Source organism: Lissotriton vulgaris, chromosome 1_1, assembly GCF_964263255.1.
Source record: "Lissotriton vulgaris chromosome 1_1, aLisVul1.2, whole genome shotgun sequence".
NCBI classification, from domain to species: Eukaryota; Metazoa; Chordata; class Amphibia; order Caudata; family Salamandridae; genus Lissotriton; species Lissotriton vulgaris.
The window spans coordinates 928,279,403-928,302,922 of NC_141685.1; the positions used below are offsets into that span (position 1 = coordinate 928,279,403).

The 23,520-nt window shown below is 48.1% G+C and overlaps 1 protein-coding gene across 2 annotated transcripts in view; it reads right to left on the reverse strand.

Annotated features, from left to right (window-relative positions):
- LOC147748190 (WD repeat domain-containing protein 83-like) overlaps positions 1-23,520 on the reverse strand; it is a 210,993-nt gene that overhangs the window by 79,378 nt on the left and 108,095 nt on the right. For both annotated transcript variants that reach the window (XM_086959108.1, XM_086959109.1), the window contains 3 exons: positions 18,218-18,344; positions 17,450-17,517; positions 17,181-17,289 (listed from right to left, as the gene is read on the reverse strand). In XM_086959108.1, coding sequence (XP_086815234.1) covers positions 17,181-17,289; positions 17,450-17,517; positions 18,218-18,344 — 304 coding nt within the window. The remainder of the gene's footprint in view (positions 1-17,180; positions 17,290-17,449; positions 17,518-18,217; positions 18,345-23,520) is intronic.

Consider the following 23,520-nt stretch of genomic DNA (forward strand, 5'->3'; position numbering starts at 1 on the left):
TCCAGGTATGGGAAGACGTGGATGTGCTGTCCTCGTAAATGTGCTGCCACTACTGCTAGGCACTTGATGAATACTCTTGCTGCTGTTCTGACTCCGAATGGGAGCACTTTGAATTGATAGTGCTGCCCATCTATTACAAATCTGTGATACTTCCTGTGTGCTTCGTGAATGGGAATGTAAAAGTATGCGTCCTTGAGATCTAGAGTAGCAAGGAAGTTGTTTTGGAACAGAAGAGGAAGGACTTGTTGGAGTGTGACCATGTGAAAATGGTCTGACTGTATGTATATGTTTAGAGGTCTGAGGTCTAGAATAGGCCTTAGAGAGCCGTCCTTCTTTGGGATAAGAAAGTACAGGGAGTAGACTCCCTTGTTTAGTTGGTGCAGAGGAACAGGTTCTATTGCACCTCTTTCCAGTAGAGATATTACTTCTTGCTTTAGCAGTGATAGATGCTCTTGTGACATAGGCTGCTGTTTGGGCGGTATGTTTGGGGGGGTAGATGTTAGTTCTAGACAGTAACCTGATTGAATAATTTGTCGCACCCACCTGTCTGATGTGATGTTGGTCCAGGCAGGAAGGAATTGTTGTAGTCTTCCCCCCACAGGAGTGGAATGGTGGGGGGGAAGTGGAGGAAAGTCATTGGGTAGGGGTGGAGGCAGAGCGGGAGTTGTTGGTTTTGCCTCTGCCTTTGTTGTTACCCCTGTAACCCCCTCTTTCGTACCCCTTAGTGAATGTGGATTGGCTAGGGGTGTTATAGGAAGTGGAGGGGCTATCGGAGGAGTCGCCTCTTGTGTTGCCTCTATATGATGAGCGACTAAAAGAACGTCTTGGAGCTTGCAATTGCAAGGCTCCCATAGATTTAGCTGTGTCAGTGTCTTTTTTCATTTTCTCTAAAGATACATCGACATTAAGGCCAAATAGGTGTTTCTCATCAAATGGCTGATTGAGGATGGAATTTTGTACTTCAGGGTTGAAACCTGAAATACGTAGCCAGGCATGCCTACGCAAAAGGACACTGGTGTTAATTGCCCTTGAGGCAGTATCTGCGGCATCTAGGGCACAACAAATGGAAGTATTGGTGAAATTTTTACCTTCCTGTGTGGGTTCATTGGCCCTATTTTTATATTTATCTGGTAGATGCTGCATTGTGGATTCCAGTTCATCATAATGTGCCCTGTCATATCTTGCCAATAGCGTTGGAGTATTGGCAATGTGCCATATGTTAGCTGCCTGTGACGCTGTTCGTTTGCCGGAGGCGTCAAGGAGTTTAGATTCCTTATCTGGTGGTGAGGCCTCACCTGATGTTTGTGAATTGGCACGTTTACGTGCGTTGGAAACTACTAAGGAATCTAGAGGTGCTGGGCCTCTAATGTAAACTGGATCTGTAGGGGCACCTTTGTATTTTTTCTCAACGCGGGGGTTGAGGACTCGAGCCCTGACAGGATCTTTAAATACCTCTGTTGCATGCCTAATGACCCCCGTAAGCATTGCCAAATGGAAGTGGACCTTTGTGTAGTGTCAAAAGTGTCCAATAAGAAATCTTTCTCCACAGTGTCTGTGTGCAAGTCAACCTCATGGTATTGGGTAGCCCTACGGACTAGTAGGTTAAAACCTATAGTGTCCTCTGGGGGGAAGACCTGGAGGGATATACATCATCTTGAGGGACGTAAGGCACATCAGGGGTGGTATAATCATCCCATGGATTAGGTGACTGAGGGGGACTATTGGTCCCTACTGGGTCTTGTGCACTCCCACCTGTGTCATCCGTCCGTATCTACATCATCATCTGCATTAGGAGATGGTGTAGGAGAATGATGTGGAGGAGGAGGAGGAAGAGTATGGGGAGGTGGTGGAGGAGGGACCATTAATGGAGAGGTTGCAATATCTCGCTTCTTTGGAGGAGGAGGATGTGCAGGCGCCTCTAGTGGTCTCTTCTCGGAGCTAAGAGTCATTTGGCCAGTCTGAGGATCCTTTACAAGAGTCTTTTGAGTAGGATCTGGTGTAAAAAGCTCTTCTGTGGAGGGTAGATCCTTTGGTGTCGAAGTTCTCGGTTCCGGAGGTTTTTTTGTCACCGACTCAGTAGCTGGTCTAGGGTCCTTCGGCTTAGAACTGTGACCTTTTGAAATGTCTTTAACCGGAACGTGTTTTTTCAATTTAGGTGGTTTATTTGGCTCTGAAGCATGGGAGTCGGGACCCTTACGCAGTTTTGTACTCTGCTCCGAGTGCGGTTTTGATGTCGCTGAGTCGGTGGCAGTCTTTGGCGCTGAGTGCTTGGGTGTTGAAGCGGTCGGCGTGGATGAGGAAGATGGCTTATTTTTCGGTGTCGGTATGTGATCAACTTGAGCCCATGCCGCCTGAAGGCATAGTAGGCTTCTTTGCCGGGCCCGAAGGCGGGGAGTGGGAAGCAGTCTCTCGTGTGCACCCGGGCCCGAAGGTGAGGGTGTGACCGAAGCCTTTTTGGAGGGTGTCAAGGAAGGGTCGGGCCGACGGGTGTACTTACGACTCGTTGAGCTTGAGTGATGTTCTCAATGTCTGAGTCTTTGGCATCAGAGGAGCTGGCACTTTCTTCGGCCCGCTGCTGATCTGGCACGTCAAAGCCCTCTTTAAAGATGTCGTCCTGGATCGAAGCTGACGAGCGAACAATGGTTCTTTGAGCTCGTCGGTCCTGAATCGTCTTCTAGGAGCGGAAGGAGGCACAAGCGGAACAGTCTTTGGCCTCGTGGTCCGGGGGGAGGCAAAGGTTGCACACCTCATGTAGATATGTGTGGGGAAACTTCGGCCCACATTGAGGACACTTCTTGAATGGGGTCCTTTCCATGAGCCAGAGAATAAGGCCTAGGTAGGCCCGACGGCCTTCGTCGACGACCGGAATCGAAGACTTCGAAGTCGTGAAGAGTCGCTTCGATGGGGACCGCAATCAAAACAATACAGTTGAACTGGGTGAGGATTGCGCACCGAGGGAATTCGGTTCCAAACCGGAGCGCAGAAAACACATCCGAGCCCGATGGCGGAAAAAAACAATCTGAGGATGGAGCCGATGCCCATGCGCAATGTGGTCCAAAGGAAGAGTCACCTATCTCGTGACTTCCAAAAAACTTTTCAGGACAAAAACAAACTACAAACATCCGGCCCCAACACTAGGTGGCGATCTATGCACAGTGTGTAATCTGCAGCTCATAACCTCGAACAAGTGCTTTCCCTTATGGGAAGTGGTACATTTAGCTTCCCTGGACACGTGAAGTAATCCAAGCTATGCAGTTCTATATTAATTTAGAGTATTTATTTATGATTTTTTTTTTATGTAACTAGAATGCTTTATTTTCTGTTATAGATAGGCGTCACGTAAGTGACAAATGGCATTGTCAATTTAAGTTGCTTGCTTTGTCTTGTGTGAGAGTGCCTGGCCAACACTGTATTTGCCTTGGTCTTTATTCTTCACAAACGGAAGTAAAGACTAATCATCCATTGTGGAAAACTACTGTGAATTCTTAAATTTTTTTGATTAAGGTCAAAGTGATCAACCCGCCTTGTGTGTCAATAAGCCCTTTGTAGAATTGGCTTCCTGAACTCTTCGACCACAGCCCCTCAAGATAATGATCATTTGGGGCAGACAGCAAATGTTGGTAGCGGTTATGCAGAAGGACCCTTCATGATGACACATTCCCAGAGATTGTAGGTAAACACATCACCCAATTTTGTTTGAGAAAAACGATGCCCGAAAAATTTCTGGATCCAGTCTGATCCCAGCGGATAAATCTAAGGTAAGGAATCTGCATCTAGATAGAGTCTCTACCAGATAAGGTGTTACCGATGGTAACTAACTTGTTCATCTGATAGAGACTTTTAGCAACAGATTCCTTACCTTAGAATAGATACCCAAGCAATACCTCCCCAGAGAGGAGTCTGCAAAACTGTTTCATACTAGGAAGTCCTGCAGGATAGAACGAGCAAAGCACCTGTCCTGACCGACCGGACTATCCAGGCAGTAATGCTTCATGAATGTGTGTAGAGAAGCCCACGTTACTGCCAAGCAAATGACCACGACTGGAACTCTGAATGCTAATGAAGTGGTAGCAGCCCTAGCTCTGGTGGAATGAGCACGCAATCCCTCAGGGGGTTGCTTCTTAGCAAATGCGTGGCAGATCTTAATGCAGAGCATGATATATCAGGAGATGGTCCGTATCTGCACGGCCTTTCGCTTCTTCACTCCGACATACCCCATGAAGAGTTGGTCATCCACCCAGAACTTTTTTGTGCGGTTAAAGTAGAATGACAGAACACTTTTTGGGTCCAGTCAAAGTTGCTCCTCTTCTTTAGAGGGATGTGGTGGATCGTAAAAGGTAGGCAGGGTCATGGACTGACTTACCTATCTGAAACGCAGTGACAACCTTTGGCAGAAAGAAAGCTGTAGTGTGAAGAACTGTCTTGTCTGGGTAGTTGTTCAGGTACAGAGGCTTAGATAACAAAGTCTGAAGCTCACTGACCCTCCCGGCAGATATTATTGCCACTAGGAAGGCAGTGTTGATGATAAGGCGCCTGAGAGGACAGTTGTGCAGTGACTCAAAGGGAGCGCCCCTCAGAAATGTAAAGGCAAGATTGAGGTCCCACTGAGGTATAATGAAGGGCCAAAGTGGAAACATGTTGCAAACCTTTTAAAAACCTATTCACCACAGGGAATTTGAACAAGGATGGTTGATCTCGCAACCACATAAAGGCTGAGATGGCATAAAGATAGCCCTTCTAGGTGCCCAAAGCAGAGCCCTCCTGGGCAAGAGGAAGAATACGGAGAAGGACTTGAGAGAGGGGAACAGAAAGAGGATCAACCTGTTGCTCTGCACACCATATCACAAACTTACCCCAATGGAAGGCGTAAACAGTCTTGGTAGATGCACACCTGCATGCCAAAATAACATTGCTGACTTCGGGCAGAAGGTCGAAAACTGTCAACTGTTTCTGCTCCACACATGAAGAGGGAGCGTCGACAGGTTCGGGTGGAGAACCTTCCCCTGCTGCTGCAGCAGAAGATCTTCCTGAAGGGGTAGCCTGATCGGAGGACTGATAGCCATACTTAATAGCTCAGATTACCAAACTCTCCAGGCCCAGTCCAGAGTCACAAGGATGACTTGGGCCCAGTCGTTCTTAAGAACTCTGGACAGGAGTGGTTTTGGCAGAAAGGTGTACAGGAGGCCTGAACTCTACTCGAGATGAAAAGCGCCTCCGCCTTGGAAACTCCAGCGCATACAAAACGCTGACATTGAGCATTCTCAGCAGTGGTGAACAGATCTAACCAAGTCTTTCCCCTCTGCTGAAAGAGACCTTGTACCACCTCCAGATGGAGACACCACTCATGATACTCTAGGTATCTGCGGCCGAGTTAATTCACCCTGGCTCTCAGAGAGCCCATACTGGAGTCCAGAGAGCCCGCCAGGTCCTGAACAACATTGGATATGCCCAGGTGTTCCAGTCATGTACAGAGACACAGTCCCTTTTGACAAAAGGTCCACAAACTCACCCTGCCCGGTTTGTTGCAGTATCACATGGCAGTCGTCTTGTCTGTTAACACCTGCATTAGCCTTTCCTTGATGGAGGGCTAAAAGGCTTTTAACGCCAGCCGGATCGCCTCGAACTCCAGTAGGGTGATGTGGAGTATGGATTCCGTTAGAGACCAGAGGCCTCCAATCTCTACCTCTCCCAGATGGCCGCCCCATGCCAGGAGTGACACATCCGTCACCCCTATTAGATCAGGTGGGGAACCGAAAGAGGTCTGATGTTGTCCTAATCGTGGAGCTTTAACCACCACTGCAGATATTTTGTAGTTCCCTCTGAGATCTGGCCCATGTCGGAGAGATTCCCCTAAGGCTGCGCCCAGTGGAACTTCCAGTTCCACTGCAGAGCCCGCACATGCCAGCTGGCATGTCGCAAGCAGATTGCAGGAGGTCATGAGCCTAGCAGCCTCAAAATCAGTCCCACTGAAATCCAGAATAGAGGGTGAAATATCGGTATCACAGCCTGAATATCCTGGACTCGCCCTTTAGGGGGATAAGCCAGAAACTGCATGTGTCAAGAGCAGCTCAGATGAAAGGGAGCATCTGAGAGGGTGTCAAGTGTGATTTCAGCACATGGATAGTGAACCCCAGCGAGTGCAGGAGGTCTGTCGTAGTCTGGAGGTGGGAGCCGACAGCCTGGGGCGAGCCAGTCTTCAACAGCCAGTTGTCTACATTGGGGAAGACTGGCACCCCTGATCTCTGCAGATGAGCTGCCAATACCTTCATCACCTTGGTGAATACCTGAGGGGCACTGTAAGGCCAAAAGGGAGCTTGGAGAAATGAAAGTGCTTGAGGCCCACCGTGAACACCTGTGAAAAGGTAGGACAGGAATGTGAAAGTATGCATCCTGCATGCCCAACAGCACCATCCACTCTACTGGGTCCAGGGCAGACAGGACTTGAGAGAGCGTGAGAATTTAGAATGTAATGTATCCTTTTTTAGGGAAGAAATTGAGAGGGCGCAGATCTAGGATAAAATGCAGTCCTTTGTCCTTTTTGGGCACCAGAAAATAGCAGGAATAACAACCACAACTTACTTCTGGCATCTGCATTCTCTTTATGGCGCCCTTGGCCAAGAGGGCAGCTATTTACTGGCGGAGCAAGGGAAGATGGTCCTCTGTTAGCCTGTCACAAGTGGGTGACATGGGTGGAGGAGAAGTCCCAAAGGGGAGGGAGGAACACCTTCAGACAATCTGAAGAACCCCAACGATCCGTTGTCATTGACCTCCAGTGAGGCAGGTGAAGGAGTATCCTGCCTCCCACTGGGTGCCCACGATGGTAGGAGGGCAAACTAAAGGCAGTTTGGAGGCTGTGGCTGCCAGGGGTGGTGGATTGGCCCGAACACTGAATGCCCGACCTAAAGGGTCTGTGGGTACTGCGTCCTTGGCCATGCAGAGGCCGAGAAGCTTGTACGCTGTGGTGGCTAAGTAGGCAAAGGTGCAGCTGGAAGCCTTTTCTGTGGCCACGAAAGGAGTGAACGGTGGATTGAGATTGGCAGGCGGGCATGGAAAGGCCCAAAGACCTGGCCGTAGTTCTGCTATTCTTGAAGAGCTCCAGTGCGGAGTTCGCCTGGTCTCCTAGGAGACAGAAGTCATCAAACGGGGAAGCATCCTGAACAAGAATTTCGGATCAGCGAGTTCCTGACTCACGCAAGCTGAACAATGACTCGCCCGAACAACAACTTAGCCTTAACCATGCATGTGTGTGGTTAAGGCTAAGTTGGTCTAGTGTTCGGGCTGGGCGGAGTTGAGAGGAGCGTCTGACAGGAACAGGACAGGTAGGAGGAGTTCGGGGGTGGGGGGTTTGTGTTAGTTTTTAGGGGGTGGGAGGGGTTTGGGGTCGTTTTTAGCGGGTGGGCAGGGTGCGGGTTAGTTTCTAGCAGGTTGGGGGTTTGTGTTCGTTTTTAGAGGGTGGGAGGGGTTCGGGTTAGTTTTTAGGGAGTGGGGGGGTTTGTGTTCGTTTTTAGGAGGTGTGGGGTTTTGTGTTCGCTTTTAGGCGGTGGGAGGGGTTTGTATTTGATTTTAGCAGGTGGGAGGAGTTTTGGGCAGTTTCTAGGAGGTTGGGGGGTGCTTAGGAGTGAGTGGAGAGGGATGGGGTGGTAAACGTAGCCATGGATAGGCATTTAGCAAGCATGCTTTTACCACGAAAAATCATGGTAAAGGAATGCTGGTAAAGCAATTCGTGGTTAAGACGCAGTCATTCTAGAGACTGCGTTGTTAAGGTAGGTGTTGTTTAGGAACTCGTTGTTCCGTCATACAGTCATCAAAGGTCATGTCCATAAGCAACGTTTGGACATCCCCAAAAAAGCCAGTCATCCTCAGCCAGCCGTGGTGCCGCAAGGCCACTGATAAAGAAACCACTCTGCCTAGCAAGTCAGTCATGTCCAGCCCACATCTAATAGTGAACTTGGCTGCATCTCTCCAGTCTGTCATAGCTTGGGAGAGTATGGCCCAGGTCTCCTACGGGACCCTGGGCAGCACCTGCACAACTGAATCCCACAGTGCATGGAGTGATGGACTAAAAGGCATGCAGTGCTCACAGACTGCAATGTCAGGCTGGTGGAAGATAACTTTCCTATGGTATTCAGCTTCTTGGATTCCCTTTTCGGTGGAGTTGTAGGGAATGCGCCAGGATTTACACAGGAGGTGAAAGCTTGGATCCCCAAGCATTTCGGGATAGGGTGTTGTGTGAGGAAACTGGGGTCCCTAGGAGCAGGGTGGTGGCGGCAGGCAATCGTACTGTTCACAGGAGCCAGTGTGCAGAGTTTAGAGGAGGTCCCAAGCAATACAACCTTGAGTGCTTCACTGGGAGTGGCAGGTTCGGAGGAGGTTACTCTCGGCTTAAACTCCTCTGTCAAGACGTTAGTGTAGTAGATGTGTACTTCTACATTTTATCTTCACAAGTTGAAAGACATTTTCCACGTGGCACTTTTTAATGAATAGAAACACGATGGCTGACCAAATCTGATTACAAGCTGCAGACGAATGTTACCGTTATCTCGATTCCAGAAGCATTATTAGTGGCATGACTCATCACATAATTAGATTTTGGCAAGTGTTTTATGGCTTGTATAAAAATGTTTTCTGTTGGAAATTAGCACCCCCCCCCCCCCCCCCCCCCCCACCGTGCAACTTTTCTTACCAGCTCCAGTGCCACTTAACACAGAAGAACTGCAGCCATGTTTCTCAGTCAGTTAAGTGGCAAGCCTGTTGTATCTCTGTTTCAGAGTTGTATTTCCTTTTCTGAGTCCCCAGATTAACACGGAACATCATATTTATGCTACATAAGCACCCAGCAGCTGCAGTCTTTTAATAAATCGGCTACGATTTTGTCAGCACAGTGACCAACTCTCTCCATGGCGACCGCATACGAGCTCAGCTCACAAGGTTTTTTATTTCAAGATGAATTCTCTGCTTTTGTCTCTCCCTATTGCCTGCAGGCAAAGGTTGGCATGCTTGTTAGGAGAATTTTCTCCAGCTGGGGATGGAAATACAGGGAACAGTATACACCAGAGGGTCCCAGGGACCCTAGACAGCTTACTATGGTAATACTGAAGACCTCTATCCTTTCACTCCCGCAGCTGGGATGCTCCTCTCATTGGAAGTATTGAAGCAATGGGTTTTACAAATTATACACCTGGAACAACAGGGACCCAGTAAACCAAGGGGAAAAGTGAAACATTGTAGAATAACACACTCAATAAAGTATTTCCTTCTCTTGTACCACCACTCTGCAGGTGAAAAAATGAAAGTTTTAATTTGGCTTAATCAGGCGAATATCATATATTGAAGAAAGGCCTAAAGCGCAATAAAACTTGTTGCCTTAATTTGTACTGCGGCGCAGGATTGGAAAATAATTTTGCTGTTAGGCACTGGCTGGAGAGCAGTGTAGGCACAAAATTATGCAGAATGGCACTTGTCTCAAATTTCTGAACACTCTGCTCAGTTCATTGAGAAATTAGCAAAACATACCATTTTAATCAGCAATAATACTGGGCCTCTGTGACGTCCTTGGCAGCCCACATCAAGAAACAAGATAAAACTTCAGAGTTCTCCGCTCATGTTGAAACCCTCTTGGTGATTTTATATTGGTACTGCTCTTCTTCCCTTCGCCTCAGCAAGTCTGGTGCACAGTGTGCAATGTAGAAGCTTGCACTACTCCACAACACTGAAAAATTGAAATACCACTTTCTGCCTGATATATGCTTCTCCACTGTAAAGCCACTTTACTACAGCATCAGTCCAATGTTCGAGGTGAGGAGTGGGTGATTGCTTGCCTCCCTTCTCGCCCCCCTTCTGTTGTCGTTACTATCTCCTGTGCACCCGTGTTCCCCCGCACACCTCCCCTGGCGTTGCTGACCCGTACCCCATCCTCAGCCCTGTTGTGGCGTGTCTTACTCAATGAGGTCTTCTCATTGTTGCTTGCCCCTTCCCCTACTGCCAGAAAAAAAAGCGTTAGGAAGTGGTCAGCATAGGCAGGGTCATTTCGCTATTTTCCTTAGCATTGACAAAGCAAATGGGTTGGCATCATGGCTGAAAGTAAAAAAAGAAATTTAAAAAAAGGATATGATGCTGTCAACGCTAGCCACGGCATAGCACTTTTTCACCCACTTTCAGACTAAAAAACCTTTGACAGTCAGTAGAACTTGCATAGGCGATATCTATTGGCTTTGTCAATGCTGGGTTTCTTTTGCAAGGGGGACGACATTTTGGCTTTGAGTCAACGGTTATTTCATTTGACCTTTAACACCTCTTCGACTTTGAGTATTGTCACAGTCTTTCTCTTCGAAGGCGGTCGCTTCCTGTACCTTGCCTCATTGACCGTCGCCCAGTCCAGATTGCCATTTAGCTTCAAAGCAGGCTCAGAGAGTTTGCTTCCTGCAGTGTCCTTGGTCTTTGACCCGTGAGGCTCTTTTTGCATTTGCCACCCTTCAATCATCAAGTGCCTCGACCACAATGATGTCCTAAAGTCTGTTGCTGTTAACTCTGCCCCACTGAGTGTGTGTATTGTTACCTTTTGGTGTTTCTCTTCGATGCCTTCTTAGCTTCTTCCAGCCTTTAGAGGTTGAAGACTACAATATTGGACCCTTCATCGTCCACAACTCTGTTTCCTTGGTGTTTTCCTCTTCATCACTGGACAGGCAAAGGTCCTTGAGTGAAGTCCCCTTCTGTGCTGCGACTGAATCGTCACATAGTGTTCACAACTCCATTTATCCCTGACTTTCATGGTTTTGGGTAGAGCTCTGTGCATGCCTCACAGACCGGAGTACCTTGCCACATACGGTCTGTCTCTTCAGCATTCTTTTTTTTGGTGAAAAACAGTCACGCCGGCGTTTAACCCATTTTTAGGTTTCGCCTGGGGCACGGAGCTTTAGCTCCGCCCCCAGGAGAAATCTAATGTCTCTACAGTGTACTGCTTAGTCCCGCCCTCTGTTCCATTGGCTAGCTCCATAAATGGAGGCTAGCCATTGGAACAGAGATCTGTCCGTCATGGCCGGACCAGATTCGTGGGCGTTCGTGCAATTTTTTCCCTCTCCGCCCCTCTGTGCTCGTCATCGCCGCCGGTGGGCGTGTTTTTTTTTTTTTTTAATGTTTCTTTCTTTATTCCAGGCCGAAGGCCGCCGGAAGAAGTCCAGGTGAGTGCCCGTTTTTGCCCCCCCCCCTTCCCGCTGTCCATGTGGCGTTCCCGCCCCCCCCTTCCCGCTGTCCGTGTGCCGTTCCCGCCCCCCCCCTCCCGCTGTCCGTGTGCCGTTCCCGCCCCCCCCTCCCGCTGTCCGTGTGCCGTTCCCGCCCCCCCCCCTCCCGTTGACCGTGTGCCGTTCCTGCTCCCCTGTAGTCTTTGCCTCGGCGACCCTTTGTTCCCCCTGGTACGCCTGGCATTCTCAGGTCCCAGCCTGACTACCTCCAATCCATCAATCAGCCCATTCAATGATAAAATTGCCGGCACCCAATAGTCCTGACTTGTAGGTAAGCTGTGACTTGTTGTGTCATATATCTGGACGCAATGACAGCAACAGCAAAATATAAGTCGGGCGACACACTGTGCTAAACACAGATTTTTAGCTTACGTGTTTTTAAGCCATGCCCTTATTTAGATTGACCCGCCCCTTTGAGAGAGTCTCCCGCCCCCAGTTTTTTCATCCCTCCCAGCCCTCGGTACATGTGTTTACACCAACTTCCCGGTTGTCATGACCTGATAAGTTGAAAATGCACCCAAGTTTAAAATTTAAATGCACCGCATGCCGCCGATTTAGCCGAAAGTTCGCTGCACAGGTATTATCGAAAGAGTCAGTGTCTTAAAAAGTGTCTTTTCATTTTGATGCCTGGGCCTGATTCCCTCCCAGTCCGACTAGTAGCGCCCAACACTGCATGGGTGAATGCTAGCGCGTGGATGCAGAGCTTCCCTGTTCCCCTCCGTGACCTCAGCCTGCGTCATGAGTGATGGACCCCGACCCTGTGCAACGTATTCGCCGAATCCAACTCCTCGCCATGTTGATGCGCGACCGGAGTTTCTTGAGAGTGGTTTGGACCCTCCCTCCCCCCGTACTTCTGCCGCCATCTGCTGCCGCTGTGAATGGATATCGAGTTACCACCAGCGTCCCGTGGCCCCACTGTCTCGGTGACAGACCCTGATTTACACCTCCACTTCCTGACCCTGCCTGACTTCGTGCTCCTTCCCCATCCCCTACTCGGATCACCCCTTTCTTGCCCCCAGGCGCCCAGGGGAAAATGCAGCCATACAGCGAGAAGAACGTCAGACATTTCTGGAAAGAAGGGTCTGCGCAGGTGGAGCATCAGGAAACCACAAGGAGAAACAAAACACAGGAGGAGAGAGAGAAAGAACGGGGGTGGGGAAACAGGAGAAGAAGCGGTGAGAAGGCCGAGGGATGAAGAGAGGCCGCAGGAAGAGTGGGAGTGAATAAATGAGGCAGAGCGCGGAAGAGAGTAGAAGATACAGGGAGGCGAAGACAAAGGAAGAAAGTGCTGGAGAGACACACGCAGAAGGCAGGGAGGAAGAAAGTGCGGCACAGGTACCACAACAACCCCTTGGTCCTGATGAGTAATTATCTAAAATGACATTTGTAAACTCCCATTCTGTTAGTTGCCAATAATTGTATATAGCGCTTCTTATCATAGTTTTGCTACTTCGCGGTGCTGTAAAGGGGTCCAGTATTACCAAATTGCAACAGGAGCTCAACGGATGTTTTCAAGTCTATGCTTCTGGTACTGTTTTTTGGGGATTATACAGAGGCTATAGTTGTTTGCTTAGCTTTTCCTCAAATAGAGTGCCCATATCGGCAAAGAACATAGAGACGTTCTCTCATTTGCGTAGGGACGTGGGCACATGCAAGCCCACCTCTGTGCTGTGCGCGTGATTCACACTACTTGAGGATGCGCACCTGCAGAGGAGGGGGACAATTAGTGTGCCCGTCAGGCTCCATTTGAGAAGAGGCTTAGGAGACGCAAGACTCCTCCGGGGATAATCTTATTGGATACGGCTATAATCACATTTTAAACAGTTTTGTCATCTCATCTAGGCACGGGAAAGGTATGTGCCAGACTTTTGCGCCTCTTTGGTAATCTGGGCAACCTGGGCCCGTATTATTGATGGGGCACACGGTCCTTGTTTGCGCCGTACGTGGTGCACCTTTAAACAGGTGTCCCGGGCACAAACTGGGACAGTGCGCCCTATCATAATGACGGTGCTGCCCCAAACTCTCACAGGCCTGGGAGCAGCGGTTCAGTGAAATACACAATGGCTGCTTCAAACCTGCTCCGTGTTTCACAGTGCAGACGGCAACCGGCCTGCATTTTGAAGGGGGGGGGAGAGCGAGCCCCCTGCAGGTGGGTGCAGTGATTGACTGCACCCTCCTGCACAGAATGTCTGGAAGGGATCCATGGGACCCCCCCTTTCCCTCTTCCAGAGGGCTGCCTCCAGGGGCACACCCACAGTGGGGCCATCTTTCTCTAGCGCACAGTCAGTGTGCCTCCTTAGGGCATGTTTGCCTCTGTGCCTGCATGTATAGAAACATCGAGGGCACAGATTCAAAGTGTTTCCCATATTTGCATGGGGCCATGCCTGCATGCCAATGAGGGGAAGCCCTTTTGAAGTTAGCGCTGGTGCTACATGCTTGCCAGCCCTATCGGTATTCCAGAAGGGGCCGCACAAGCGTCTGCTAGCCATTCTGTAATAGTGTAGCACCCCGGAGGTGCAAAAAGCTGACCCTCATGCTGGCTGTGCCCCTAGAGCACGATCTACAATGAAGCCCCTTGGTGTTACCACTGTCTTAACTCAGTGGTGCTCGATTTAATGATCTTGGGAGACCGAAGGGCCTTTATAAATTGGCAGAACGTACTCGCTAGTGAAGTAAAAGCATCGTACATATTGGCGCCCATGCCATTCTTCTTACATATTGTTGTCCTGTACACCTTCTAGTAGTAAGATTTTGTTGCCTCAGTTATTTTACTACCAGTAGCAATCTCACAATTGTTGTTCGCGTGTTTGGTATTCTTTTACATATGCTGACTGCACCACCCCTTTATTGCAAAGCACTCTGTCGTTTTTCCAAACATTAGCACTAGCGGCTGCTACCAACCAGGTATTATCAGACAAGACAGAATGCAAAGACAATAGAGTGAGAGAAAAGGGTGCTTTTTTAGGACAAGTGTGAATTGAGGTTCCAAAACCTACAATGTTTATTATAACCCCACCTCACTAACACATGACAGCTAACCCCTCCTACCCTTAACTCTCACCCCAACAATGACAGACTTCCCCAGTCAAATAACCAAAATCTACTTCTCCGAAACATCCTTCCAGCCACCCTCCGCCCAACCTACCCCAACCTTCTCATGGCACCTGCTCTAAAACCCCCCAGTAGCCCCCAATGCTTCGTCCTCGTACCACCCAGAAAAGCCTGCTTGGGCATGTTCCTGGTTCCCCACCACCCTATGCAAACTTATCAGGCTGTCTCCTAACAGCCACAAACCTTAACCAACATCTTGGACTGTCGCCCGACAGCCATAACTCTATTAACTCCATAACCTGAGTGCCAACTTCTTGCCGGGACTGCGGGCTCCGGAGTTCTTACCATCTACCTTCCGCCGGTTCGGGCTGCACACTGACGGCCTGTGATGTGTCAGGGGAGGAGGTGCTGCTGCTGCTGCCGTGCTGTGCCCGGGAAGCTCCCTTCAGTCCGTCTGTAACATGCCTCCGTCCGCTGACTTACTGCTAAACTTCCCTCCGCCTGCCTCCTTTCCCTCACACCACCACCAGCAGACCACCTCCTGCTTCCTGAGCATACACCACGCCCTTCGAGGCAGAACCCCGACAAACACAGGCCTGTCTCCAGAGCCGAGCTCCTGCGGACAGGAAGCGCGCCTCTCCCAGGGCGACCACCCTTAGCAAATAAGGTCCCCCGGGTCCACCCGGTCTGCCGCGTTCCCACCGCATCTGCACTCACAGGCTCAGTCCCCACCCTTGCCATCGGTGATTCTGCCCCCGTGTCACATGGCCCGCCCGCGCACCACCTGCTGCCGCCACAACCCTCAGAAGAGCACCCCTGACCCCCCCTCCCAGTAATAGGACGTGCCCTTTGCCCTTCCTCTCTCTCTCTCTCTCTCTCTCCCCTTGACCCTCCCCCGTCCCGTCTTCCATCCCTGTTTCCCAGCGCTTGTTTAATTATTTCCGCGCTTCCCGCTCGACGTGCTTTCATCACTCTCCTTGGACTCCAAGCACAGCGGGGCCGGCGGGGAGCGGCAAGACTGAAAGTTTGCGAGTGGCATCTGTCGGAGAGGCAGGCGCCATGAATGAGCAGTGTGCAGACTAGCAAGGGGGAAGAGTGAGCTTTGATTGTGTTACTTTCATCGCATCTCCAGGGTTCAGTTGGTAACAAAGCCATTTCAAATATTAAATTAAAAAAACACGTGGCAAAGGATAGCTTTGGCGTTAGCGAGCACTGCCATGGCGTGCACCTAGAAGCCACAACAATACTTATTACCTCCCCTTTCGTGATCTTTGGTCTTTGAGACAAATCCAAAATGACCTTTCTCCGGCATAGCTCACCTTTAATCCAATACGCAAATGTCGGCCATTCACCCCCACCCCGCGTGCATCACTCTTCTTTCAGTGGCATCGAATCGAAATAGCTAAATAGTGCCTTGTTGCCAATAACTGTCCACCCTTGATGCACAGCATTGTGCCACCTGTTCACCAAAACAGTTTTACCCTCCATATATATGCACAACACACTACTGCTAGAGCATGTTCCCAGCGGTACCTCTTGCGTTCAGCGTGACAGGATTAATGCTACACTTTTATGTGAGGCCATAAAACGGATGGGCCTGACCGGCAGTGCAAGCACTTTTATCATATCCGAATCCCAAAGCCATTCCTAGTCATTCTTCTCTTTCTTTCTCAACATAGGAATTAATCATCCCCCGGTTCTAGTACTTTGACTTTGTTGTGCCCTGGCTGGGCTGTGTCTTTTTGGGTGCCGCCTGCCCACCTCCTCCTTCATGCTGTTTTAAACACCTTGCCTTGAAAGCCAAGGGCACACTGGCTAGCTTCCAGTACGTGGTAGTTGCACCAGTCAGTCAAGGCGAGCCAAGTCTACCAAAGTATATGCCAACCTCTGATTTGCCTGGGAAAGATGTCTAGAATGTACAATGACTCCCTGTGGAATACATCGCAGGGATGACATTACGCCACGCCCTTCTCTTGCTGTCCAGCGTAATTATACTTTACTTCCTCCCTAGCCACTCAGTTGAAGCGTTTGACAGCAGACCAGCTGTGAGATAGAGACGCTACCAATTGGCTTAATTCCCTGACCTCTGTAGATATGCATCTGTGAAAATGCTCGCTGTTTCCCATTTGCACAATATACAAATGCTAAATGTAAGCGAAAACAGCAACACAGGTTGGTAAATGGCGGTACAGAACTCTAGATTCATGGCAGCCTCAGTACCATCGGACGGGTGTGCCTGCACCTGTAGTGTCAGCCGTTGGCAATGTAACTAACAATGCCATTTATTTATAAGTAAAAAAAAAAAGAAATGTCATGAGCAAGGCCAATAGCTCTAACTTTTCCAAAGGCGAAACCATTGCATTGTAAATGCTTGTTTCAGTATGCCTCGTTGTTCTGGTAACTTTTGCTCAGTTTTCCAAACTTTCCACTGACGATCCACTGATGCTACTCGCCAACTCTCCTGGAGCGTCTCCTTTTTGCTTCCAGATCCAGTAACAGAAAAGAGAATCTGAAGATGGCGACCATGCAAAAAAGCCTTCCGGATGTGCATCTAACATCACAAGGGGAGGGACATACTATCAAATGGTGCTTGATGATGCCTATGCAGGACAAACAAAACACTACAGAAAGGATCATTCTGGACCCAGCCACTAGATAGGCAAAAAGATGCACAGCATGTCAATCTAGAAAAGATTCATGCTGCAAAACTGCACAGGACTTACAAGTCCACCTAGAATAGCATGCCATTCTGAGTGCACTTTTGCTCACCATATACGTAGTGGAAAGATTACCTTACGGGAGAGGGAGTGGTGGTAAACATGCTTTCCTATCAGTATTTTGGTGTTCGCGTTGCAAGGGACAGTAAGGGTCATTATTAAGGTATGCTCTTACTCTCCCAGCAGCTCGCCTGTATCTTTATCCAGCAGCCGAAGGGTGGAATCCAAACTGGCAGCCAGGGAGCACTGTCCATCCTTGCTGAAGCTCACACAGGTAATGGGACCTGGAAGCAGAAAAACCAGACAGTCACTCATGGGCAGCAGTACCTGAATACTCATGAATATTCATGCAAGAGGCATCCTGGTAAAACATCAGCATTGCAGAACACAGGCACTTACATTAATCATTACAAGTCTCTTGGCTACAATACAACATGAACTTACTTCCAACATAGTCTGCACACATCTCCCCCATGCGCAGGTCATAGCGACGCACCTGCCCATCTACAGATCTATGGAGTAAAGAGGGCAAACAAGGTGTTAAATGGGCAACAAAAGCAGATGTTCGAAGAATTCAAGATCCTACACGTGCGTCACAGGAGTTGTATCAGGAGCCTTCAGTGCAAAGCGTTAAAATGAAGAAAATAACGGAACTATCCACTCTACTCCAGAGAATGGGTTAACTTTAGCTGTGCCTTTCTTTAGGGATTATCCTTGCAAAACACGAGACTGGAAGGAGTTTTTGCAATCATACAGAGACATTGATTAGTACCTTCTGAACAAACTGCATCCCATTGTAACTGGGAACATTGAATAAATGCATCCTTGCTAACAATGAGATGAGGGCTCAAATCCTAAGTCAAACAGTCTAGGAGAACTGACTTAAGTTCATCTGATTGAGATGTGGTCCAATGACTAACCTGCACCTCCAGGACTAGAATGCCCGAGTTCTAATCCCAGCTTCTCCACCTCGCTATAACTGTGCCCTCCTGATCACATCTCTGTACATCTCTCAATCTAATTTCTCCTTTCTGCTGAAACTGAAAGCATTCAGAACCCAGCTTACTCTGAATAACAAACACATGCTTTGTCCTTCTTCCTACCTACACAATGAATCATGCAAAGGTGATTTTTCTGTAAGCTTTTTGCCTCCAGATATAATCAACAGACCTGCTGACAGTAAAGCAAGGTAGCAGCCTGCGGCTAGCTCACCCAGACAGGATCTCATGCTCGGACACCTTAATGCTGGATATTCCATCTTTCGCTTCGTCCATGATCTGGATAGGATCTGGCCTGCGTGAACGACAATCCCAGCACCTGATGGTCGAATCAATGGAACCTGAAACATAAATCATATCATCAAGATTAGGACTGAGCACTTACCACCTTTTCCCCAAACTCACTTGCATGAGTGAAAAGCATCCTAGGTTCTGTTGGGAGTCATTTTACAGATTTTTGGGTGGTCTGACCAGCCCACCTGCCAAAACAAGTTTACCGGAGACTGGGCATCGCATGTTCACCAAAAGTGGCCCCACAGAGACAGTAAGAGCAATTTTGGGGAACAATTATTGACACGTAGACCATCTAGCTATAGCAATTTGCCCAGCTTAAAGTGTGCACTGATGTGTCTCTACAGGCAGGAAAAATAAGCACTGGAACGCTGTGATCAGGGCCAGATTTACCGTAGCGGGCACCAGGCGTTTTCCCAGTGGGCCGGAAGGTTGAGGGCTGGTTTTGGACCGGTGTGGGCTGGTTTTGGTACAGACACCCCCTTTACCAAAAGCAGCCACAGCGTTTCCTATCAGCCACCCCCCACCCCCCTGCAGCCGGTCAGACTTAAGTGCCGGGGTTGGTTTGCATTTCCAGTTCGGCCCTGGCTGCGATGAGGAGGACGTGTTATCGGATGTTCTAACTGGCAGCCTTGGGGTGGATGGGCCTCAGTCCTTGCAATTCAGGTGGTTCTGTCAAGTCTAGATGAGTCAGGGAACTGTGGATTTGACTGGGCCGTAGAACTACTGATTTACAGCGATTTTCCAGGTTCACAAAATCCTGAATATCCTTCTTTTGTCTTAGACGGCTTATCCTCTTGCCCGCACAACCTTGCTGCATCTGTTGCCTTTCTGTAACTTGGAGCAAATTCATGTTTCAATTTCCACCATTTAAATTACTTTATTGTTCCAGGGAAGTGGGCACCTGGGCGTGAGGAGATGGCCTAAGATAACAAGTTTATGTCATGCAAATCAGTAAACAAGTGAAAAAATTCCAACTGAAGTGGGTTTGGTTAAAAAAAGAGCCTCTGGATAAAGAATTGCTTAATGTGGCTAGAAGACTCCTTCACCGCTTACAGGCTCATTCTACCAAGGTGCTGTAGAACAGGTGGACTTCTTTGTAAATGAGACTAGCATACCAAGTACAAACTTGTGAGCTTTCCTTTTTCCTAGTGCTACCTGTGTGTCCCCGTGGGATGAAGATCTTTAACTCTTCTAGGAACACTTGTAGCTGCAGAGAACTTGAAGTACTCAAACTAAAAGGACCTCTTCTCTTCCGCTGTCAGTAGTAAATATTTGGCTTGCATCTGCTTAAGGGTGTGGCATTACTTTAAGTGCGAGTATTTAATATGTCACTATATGGAACATCACCACACTAGATGAGACACAAGGCTTATCCAAGAAATCCACACAAATGATCCTTAACCATTCAATTCTTTTTTCCCCTCTTCCTTTCCAGAGTGAACACCGATAGCGAATGCTATGACTGGCCTTTTTTTTAATTACATCGAAGTAAAAGCGCTACATCTTTAAAGACTTTTTTTTACAAAAAATGCAAAACACCCAAAATTAAAAACTAATGACGAAATTAACAATGAAAAAGACGAAACTTCTAATGATCCAATCATGTGTAACTTTTATATGAAGATGGTTTTCAGAGTTTTAAAGTGCGAAAATTAATTGGCTTGTTCCACCACCTTCTGAACTTAAAATACTCTTCTGATCAGAGAAATTCTCTACAATGGAGTATCTTACTCCCCTCCTCTTAAACAAAAGTTATGATTTTCATAATGGATTCCCTTATTCTTTAATCTTCGCTTTGTATTTGCCTTCGGAGATGACCACCAGGTGCTCTGGGTCAAAGACCATTTATTTCTAAATACAGACATCATTTATAAATGGCCGCCAGAGTTACCATGAGTTACAATGCACCCCACTGCCCTCTGCCTGAAACTTAGACATACTTCCCACGATAATCTAATACTCCACTTTTTGTAGGTGCCTCTACCCAAGAGGACTGGTTGCCTGGCACATGTCACATGGAATAACCCATCCAACAATATTGCTGAGAATAGCACATCATAGCAGTCTGTGAAGCTGCCTGTTTATCTTCTCTCAGACAAGCTTACTAGTTACCTGTTCTGTTGTCCTGTACCTGTTGAGTACAATGGCTGAGAGGTGTGTGCCAATCTGTCCTTCAAAGAAAGAACCGCTCTTCCTTGTAGCCGAAAACCTACAGGAAAACCCCCAAACCTGCGATATGATCTATTCCCTACCCCTCACTTACGCAGAGCCAGACATATTTAATCATATATCTATTTGTGCTTCAGCTGGTCATTTGCAGAATCCGTGTCCATGTTTCTTGAAAGAGGCTTCCTGGTGTATGGATCCAATGATCTGATGGACTATCTAATGCTTTGACAAGAATACCCCCGAAGTGGATGGGAAACAGTGACAGGTTACTGCCGTTTCCGTGTAATCCATCTGGACAAGTAAGATTATGCAGCAGAGGGTGACAGCATGGTAGACTGCTGAGGTGCACTACCAACAGAGGGCAGGGAAGGGGGATTGTTAAAAGTCTGGCTTCTCTGAACTGTACGTGAGGGATAGGTAGTCATGCAGGTCTGGCATCTTATCCTTGAATGCAGAATAAAAAGGGCGATATGAAATATCTGTCATGCACTTTTGTTTATTTAGCACTGAGGTGGGGATGGTAAGATGAGATGGAAGTTTGTGTGGAGGGGTTGAAACACCCAGGGGCACACACACAAAACACTTTGCAAGCACAAATGCCACTAGACACACATAAAAGAGTGCGCAAGCAAAGCCCCCCGCCCAACCCCTTTTTTTCACCTGCTCACTAACCTCAGCATTTCAAATGCACGTCTGTACATGTGACGTTTTAGCATAATGTTCCTTTAAACAACCATAAAACAGAAAATAGTACAAGCCAAAACAACCAGCTCAACGCTTGTGATGCCAAAAACCTTCCGGAGCACCAATGGGTAAGGGGGGAGGTCAAAAAAGGGTATTAGGACTCATAGCCCAGCTGGACTTCTGCCCCTCTCTCGAGTGTACCTTCAATGGCTCATCTGACCCCAAGCCCAATTTACTGCCACAGGGCAGACACTGAGCTGCCCTTGCCGGGAACCCGCCACTGGTAGCCATACTCCTCATCATTGTGAAGAGTATTGGTCTTCTACGTCAGGTGTTTTCCCCTTTAAATGGAGACATGTGTAGAGTGACAATGGGGTGATCTGGGTGCTGTTTCTATGGTGATGTCCCAGCCCACCACCATCAGTGGGCTTTGCTTTAAAGGCAACCAGAACTGACTTCAAGTCTTTGCCTTGGACTGGATTGGATTTCTGAGGTTTTAGTCTTCCTTTGGCTTACCCTGCCATTATACTCTAATCTGTTATGCTCTCCCACTAAAGGTTCATAGGCTCAGCAAGCCCAGGTTTCAAGGTAGAATATGGTTACTTCTATGGAACATCACAGAACCACGACCACCAACTGTACATAAGGGATGCATATGTTCGAGTAGCCTTGAAAGGAAACAAACAGGGCCTATTCCATGGCCATCGTTTGCTCTTCTGAAATTTGGAGAGCCTTCTTTTGAATACACACGAAATATCCCACCTCTTTATTTACCTGTGATCAGTAAGGTGTGAAATGGCAATGGAAAATCCCAAGGTTCTACGGATACCCTCTGGATTTCCTTCCTTGATACCGTGGCCGATTACCCACCCACTTCGATGTTATAAGATAAACATGCGTAATTATCACCTTAGCTATTTTGTAGTGGACTGCCTTTGGCAATGCAGATTGCAATACTTTAGCCTCTGGATGATGAAAACGTGTCCATTCTCAGCTGTGGTGAAAATTTCTTTCTTCAACTTGCTAATAAGAAGAGTTGTACACCAGAAACAGTAGCAGCCGAGGAGTCAGTGCATACTTTCTCCAACTGAGTTCTGCTGTTCTGCTGTTTTAGGCATTAAAGGAGCTGGCCCAAAAAAAGACAATGGATGCATTCTTTTGTCAATCTGCAATTTCACCTCCTTATTCAGAGGATAGCTGATGCCTTGGTAGATTTGCTTGAAATCTTCCAAAATGTCTTTAAGTTCTCATATGGGCACACATAGGGCAAAGTGGATTAAGGAAAGCTCTTCGGCAGTGCTGTAAGAAGGCTGGATGGCAGCTAAACGTTTACTTAGCTCATTCTCTCTATGATACAGAGGGGCACAGCTCAAGAGTACAGTGACCTCGAGTCCTGGCTTCAGTTTCACTGAGCTGAACTGCTCCTGTGAGAGGACACTGACTGATGTCTAAGCGCCATCTCATCAAGTCCTCAAATAATGACCAGTCACTTGGGGTACAACTGGTGTCGTTTCAAAGACTAAAACCACAAGGGTGGCTTCAGAATCACCTTCACTTGCACTAGGGAATGAGAGTGGCATCTTTTTAAGTCCACAGAGTATGCAACCTTTATTTGAACATTGTAATATTGAGCTCTCTACTGAAGACAATGGAGTGCTTCGGGCTTCGAATGTCTGGAAGAAGCCTGGAGCATCAACAATTCAATGTTGTTGTTCACAGGTGTTGCTGTGAACAAAAGCCTCATGAAGCCAGAGGGGATTTAAATCCCCTTGGGCTCACTGAGGCCTTTATTTTATGTGTTAGGAAATTCTGCCCTCTAGTGAGGGAACGTTTAAATAGCCTTATATCCCGCCGTAGCTAGGCTATACCGGCCATTTAAGGCCCGCACCCTTGTTAATGCCCTCACCTTCGGCTCTGGCCTTTAACGCTGGAGCAGGCCTTTAATGGCCGGGATAGACCGCTACTTCGGGAGCTCCACTGAAGTCAATTGAGTAGCTCCGGGCTTATAATGGCTAGTATAAGCCTTATGCTTAATGTTTGTCTTCCTGTTTCTCCCTTTTTAATTTATAACATTCTACCCTCAGTGGGTTGAATACTCTACGAAGCCTTATTGCCCTTGTGCCTCGGGCTATACCAGTTTTTAAAGGTTCTCACCCTCGTAATAGGCCTTCACCTGCAGCTCGGGCTTATAACTCAGGTACTGGGCCATTAACAAGCGGTATAGCCCCACGCACAAGGCCTTTAAGGTTATATTAGGTGACAGTCTTCAGGACTGTGGACATTCGCAGTGTGATTAATCCCGACACATGGAGCATGAGCGCCGCCTCCTGTAAATAGAGAACCCCTCACACCAGCTGTAAGATGGGTTTG